General features: G+C 41.9%; 1 protein-coding gene across 2 annotated transcripts in view; it reads left to right on the forward strand.

The window, feature by feature from the left end:
- The window catches only part of LOC108673796, a 31,835-nt gene extending 27,693 nt beyond the window's left edge, over positions 1 to 4,142 (forward strand). For both annotated transcript variants that reach the window (XM_047880127.1, XM_018161667.2), the window contains exons 4-5: positions 691 to 1,098; positions 1,576 to 4,142. In XM_047880127.1, the coding sequence (XP_047736083.1) occupies positions 691 to 1,098; positions 1,576 to 2,904 (1,737 nt within the window). In that variant the 3' untranslated portion in view covers positions 2,905 to 4,142. The remainder of the gene's footprint in view (positions 1 to 690; positions 1,099 to 1,575) is intronic.
- Positions 4,143 to 6,435: the final 2,293 nt, after the last annotated feature.

Below are 6,435 nucleotides of genomic sequence, written 5' to 3' on the forward strand. Positions count from 1 at the left end.
TGATTCGTGTGACGACACATATTTACGCTTCACTTGTAACAATGGAAAACCAAGAGCAATAATGTAGACCCGTAGAAATGAAGCCATTGTTGTTGTGGCAGGAACAACGTAAAAGAAAAATTTGTTGCTTAGGGCCTATACTTTCAAAAAAAGTCAAGAGATCTTAAGTTCATCAGCTAATCATTGACGGCCTTTCATGCAAAATCCACCAATCATAGACAAGAAAATAGAGCGTAAGTACTTACGTTCACTTTGCCAGTTTTGAAAGTATGTTATTATTATTATTATTATGGCCCCAGTTCTACCGAGATGTCGTGTCGCCGTTGCGTATGGAGGTCAGGGATCGTAGCATTAGTGCTGCTCTGAAGCTCTGGTTTATAATTAAATGACTTCGCTTATGCACCGATAAAGTTGATTTAATTATGCGTCCATTCCTCACTTGATTATTGTTGTATTACTTTCCTAGAAAGGCAGTTGTCGCAATTACTTGCCTGCCTAAGGGATCATCCACACGAATTGAATAACATATTACTGCTTTATTGAAGGGATAACTTTGTCTAAACCGAAAATACAAGTGAACCCAAAATTCAAATGGACGATGAAGTAAATGCAACGTGATGTGAAAGGTTAAGGTTAAATATATTAAGATTAATCATGTGCACTGATATATAACGCAAATTTTGCTGCCAGGTTCGCAGTGGCCGCCACTCCCCCACCCCCGACCTCAGCTCGTACTGGCGCTCCACAGGCCTACTGCCCACGTCGGCCTACCCTCAAAACCCTCATCGAAAACGCCCATGCGTGTCACCGCCGCTCAAAACCGAAGAATCCATCCATGAAACTGACTCAAATCTCGTCAACGGGTCGTCGGAAAGTTCAAACTTCAATTTGTCAGACACTACCACGTCCAGAAATGCCGGAGTCCCAACATCAACGTCGGCAGTTCCGTACAGCTCCCCGTCGTACGCCCCCTACGTGAACGGTGGCAGCGGTGGGGGCGGTAACCACAAGCCAGAGTGGAAGCGCTACAAGCAATACTCCAAGGAGGACCTAAACCTAGCCATCGATGCTGTTAAGAACGGCACTACTGCCTTACAGGTCAGTACTAGAGTATCCTTGGGCAGTAACCTTCTGGTTAGTATTAGAGTATCCTTGCTCAGTAACCTGCTGGTCAGTACTAAAGTATCCTTGGTCAGTACCGGGCAGATCAGTATTACAGTTATTTTCTGGTCAGTACTTGCTGTAGAGTAGCCCTCAATGCAGTACTTCACTTAATTTTTAAAATTTCTCTCTCTGGGGCTTTCTCAAAATTTTGGTTGGAAATAATTAACCTTCAATTATTCTCAAAATTTAAAGGAGATAGATAGCGTGTGTTATGGCTGTGAGAGTGTATGCCCCTGCATATAAAATTAATGGGACTGAAATAGCATTGATCAAATGCATTATACGCGCATAACTGCTGTACATTCAGCATAAACGCTACCATCATTATTCACATGAAACTTCCCTCACTAACATTTCGGTATTTAATTGTTCCTGCTGCATTAAGTATTTATAACGTCTTTTCTTACACAGGCGTCGCGGCAGTACAAGGTTCCCTCACGTACTCTCTACGACAAAATAAAGAAGCTCGGCATCAGCACCACTCCACGTCGTATTACCTCGACCATGTCCAGCCAACCCAACAAACTTCGTCACCACCCCCGTCATGACTCGGGCAGGTTGACACCACCACGAGTTGACAACCTCGGCGTGGTTCATCACAGCGGTGGGGCTTTGGTCACCTCGAGTTCAAACCCAGGATACCCAGTAAAGGACCATAAAGATTCACGATCGCATTCTGCTGAACCGGCAACTGGCAGAGACTCCTGCCCTCCATTCAGTGCCCATCCGTCAAAAACCTACGCCACTGACAACCCTGTGCCCAGTTTCGCCTCCAATGTAGAAGTAGATCTGCGAAAATTTTGCCCCAACGTTTCGCGGTTCGACCAAAATCCGCATGAGAATATTGGAGGGTCAAGCGGCCTCTTTGGACTCTCAGAATACACGTCTAAATCTGTGTTGGATCTCCTGCCTCGAGACCTATCCAGTCGTGGGAGCGAAGCCCTGAAAGAAAAACTTCCTTATCCCTCATGGTCAGTCACATCATCACTCACTGCCGAACATCTGAAGCCGGGTAATGATTATCTACCGCCTGGCAATGATTACCTATTGCCAGGCAGTGATTACCTGCATCGCATGAGGTCCAGAATAAACCTGAAGCTGCCTGAACTTGTTAGCATGAGCAATGGAGAGCGTGAGAATCGCTCTAGCCTTCACGAGAAAACCAATATGCCTCGTGAGACTGAAATTAGCCTGACCAAAGTCAAGGAAGAAGAAGAACTGCTCGTTGTTGACGATCTGAAGGAGAGTGATCAGAAACAAGAGATGATAACTCGCACACATTCGGATAAGAGTCCAACTAGTGAAACGACAACCTGTGAACAATACTCACGAGATGACTCCTCTAAGACCACAATGGATCCACGTTTGTCAGATTCATCCCCATCCTCTACCGCCGCCGTCGACTCCGGCCACGATTCAAACAACACATCAGCCGCTTCCGACTCATACCTCAGGACTCAAGGCCCTCCAGGTCTGCCCTTCGTCGGGTCCCCTGTGAGCCCTCGAAACACAACCCCAATAACGGCCGTCGCCACGAGCCCTAAGACTTCTGAACCCTCAACATCATCTGCTGAAGTCAGTCCTATGCTATCGAACAAAAGTTCCCTGTGCGTCGACTCTGATACTGAAATGAACGTAGACCGCAGTAGCGTGAGTGTTTATACCTCAATCCCAGACACCGGCTTGTGCGCCCAAATCCGGCCTTTGGATTTGCGAGACAACAGCATATCCATTCCTTAGAAACAATCTTCAAGTCATAGTTCCTCTGAGAATCGCAATTTCCCACGTGATAAATTTAAATTGTGCATTACTACCAGCCTGCTCAGAAGGTCAGCGATGGGGCATTAATGTTCGCATTATCAATTATATTCAAAGCTCCGGCATGTCGGAGACGTCACAAGTTCTCGTGTATATCTACCACGTGTGTTGCCGTTCATCGGAGCAATAGATCATGTCACGCTAACCTGTCCTGTCGATTCATGCTCCGAATTTCGAAGAATTTCGCTCTGAAAATTGTATTGAATTCGCTCATAAGTACCGTTACATTCATCGTAATTACCTTCTCTCTTTGCAAGTAATTACGATCATCGGTGCTACGGTGGCAACTAAGCTTATGAGCTGCAATGAGGCAATGGATTCGATGCTAGTTAGTCGTTTGTCGGTCTAAGCCAGTGCTTACTCAGTCGCTTAAGCCATTGAATTGGATTGCATGTGCAAAGCCTATTACATCAATCCAGTAATGATTTCTAAAATGGCAGCTGGATCGTGAGACATGATACTCGAACCGTGTACAGTTTAGGCACAAGAGTGTTGATTGTCTGCACTCAATATCAACGAAACGAATTATTAAGATGTTATTAGGTCTAGGTCACGTTTGTCTTACACTTAAGGTATGATGCTTCACTGTATTCGTCCACGACTGTATACGATTAATGTACGTTCCTAGGCTAATAAGGTCACGTTTATCACTGATGCAACTGCGTATACGAATATTCCGTAAGGTTCTGATTGCAGTCCACGTATTTTGATACACCTTACGATGCTAACTAGCGAGCATGTAGATCATGTATTCCTTGTAAGAGTTACTTAAACTTAAGAACCTATCGGCGTTGAAGAGACCTACTTGTCCAAGGTTTACTTTATCCTGTATAATGACTCCTTTAAAATTAATCTGGTGTCGCAGATGATAATTGATCCTTATTAAGTTGTGTAAATTAGTCATTTTAAAAATTCTTTCGAACATACTTTCATGAAGTTGATCGTTTTGCTAATGCGATAAGGAAAGGATTCAGTTATTATGTGTTAATCTTGTCTCCTTAATGAAATCTTTTTTAACAACCTCGCCTAATCTTTCCTCATTTTGTATTTGTAATTATCATTTAAATGATGCACTTCACAGATTCTATATAGGCAGGCATTATTTTCTATTTATTGGGAGCTTGGGAGACCACTTTTACTCTCCGTATCTTTTGTGTGCTCTTAACTTCCTGAAGTATTTGGTGATAGCTTCGAATTATTATAATTATTAATACTACTAATTTTATTTATAAGTTGTAAATTATAGCTATTGTTGTAGTTAGTTACTGTGTAGTAAGCGATCGAGCCTTAAGCTAGTTGAGGTTGCCGGTCGCGCTGCAGCAAGCGTCGCAGAAGACAAATTTGTTGCATTTTTATTAACTAAGTTATTTATAAGCTTTATTTTCAATGTTCAGGATTTATTTCCTTAATAGTTTTACCTAAGGTTAGTAATTTGTGATGTTTGGTAGGTTGGTAATTACGTTTTTGTCGAGTACTCGTTCTAGGCATTGGTAGTGTTTTCACTTACACTCCGTTGCTGCTGTTCCAGAATTCATGTTACAAGAGTGCGTCATCCAGTGCACGGTTGTGATTTGTTTTAAACATAAACGCAATTTTTGCAATTCTTTTCTAATCAAAGAATGATAATTTTAAGTCTAGTTGAAGCTCGGTGGTGAAGACGCGTTAATACACGAGCTTGTACAAATGAGTATTTGATCTTAATTCTCCCGCGTAAACAAAGGAAGCGCGACATGCGATGAACATCAGGCCGCGCATGCGCTATGCCGATCAAATCGACACTTCTCTGAACTCGCCAGCGGACTCGAACGCCACTTTAGTGCAACTGAACCAATAAGAAGTCCAATTATGAACGGATCTGCTATACTCAGGATGTTTGGAATAAGAAGCAATGCATCGCGGAATTAATTATTACATGTTTTTAATATTTTTGTATTCAACGGAAACTTTAAAAAAATAGGTTAAGATAGGATAGGTTACCACATTTTGATGTAATAAATAGCTTAACCTTACCTATCATAACATTGCCTATCTCATTTACCCTCTACAGCCGTCACTCACCGTGAACGTAACTTTCAAATCGAATTAAAAGTACACTATTGACTGTAGCAATCCGAGGACGTTAATACCTTATGATTTTATGATGAGTTCGGGACTTCCTAGTCCCCGGTCACGCTGATGCGCCGCCAAGGAATACGCAACAGAGAACATTTTAAAGTTGTACGTAGCGGCAACCATCAGTCATTCAGTGCAAGTCATTTTGCGCTCACTACTAGTCTATAACGTATCCTTTTTAAGAAGTAGGCTTATGACAATATTGTTCCGGTTACTCTGGCGATAGAGGGTTAGTTAACCTAACCTAATTTTTAAAAGTTATTTTTAATCAAGAAACAAATGTGATAAACTATAACTCCCGTAACTCATTGCTAATTATTACTTATATTCTAGATATCAAGCAGATCTGTTCAGAATTGAAGGACTTCTTATTGATTCAGTTGCGCTATGCATTCCAGTTGCGAGTGAGTTCGGAGAATTGTCGACCCAGTGCGCCGTTGCACGTGTTTGATTGAGTCCATTGTCGATCCAGTCCATTTCGTGTTTGATTGTGCGTATAATGTGCACAATTCCTTGTATCCTAAAACTATTAAATAATGAAGAGGAGCTTCCGGCATGTGTGCTGAGCAGTTTGAAGACGTGACTGGTAAGCCAGGTCACCTGAACTCCTTTTTCGTGGGTTCAAACCCTCTATTTCGAACCATCTGCGGCCCTACTGTGTTGGGTTGATCGGCCATCACCTGGGTTTAGATCTTGGTTTGATTCTGGTACCAAAATCCTTGCATCACCAAGGAATTAGACTTTCAGTTAACGGAATACTGTAGTTAAATAGTGGTTATTTTTAAGGCTACGAATTCAGTTATTCATAATTAATTTGCCGACCTCAAACCACAGTTTGAAGCAATTTCATTAGAGAAAGAAACTAGATTTTTTTGCGTTGGAAAATCTTGGTGTGACGAGGAATTACCAAATCACTCTGCTAGGCGTTTGTTAAGGATAATTCCTCCCAGGGTGGGGGTTGAATGAAATCTGTACCATTGAATAATTGTTCATGATTGCTAAGATTAATTATGAACGGTTGAATACTATTAATAGGGTATCCTTCACGTGTGTTAGTTGGTTGAATTAATTCGGTATCAAATGCATATAGGTGAAATTGAAAACTAACGCCGAAGTGAAGAGTCTAGGACGTTAATGATGTCGATTGTTTCCATAGAATGATTTCGAGTTTACATTCTGGTCCTTACCAACGGTGATTATTTTGGCGCGATCTATTTACCTTGTAGTTATATGCACAAGATTAGACATGTTGAGCTGGCGTACGATTGTTGCAACCTATTGTATGGGCTTAAAAACCGCAGTCTCAGTAGCTGATCAATGTTTGCTCAATTATTTGTATGG

The sequence above is a fragment of the Hyalella azteca genome, unplaced genomic scaffold (assembly GCF_000764305.2).
Source record: "Hyalella azteca isolate HAZT.00-mixed unplaced genomic scaffold, Hazt_2.0.2 contig4675, whole genome shotgun sequence".
Classification (NCBI taxonomy): Eukaryota; Metazoa; Arthropoda; class Malacostraca; order Amphipoda; family Hyalellidae; genus Hyalella; species Hyalella azteca.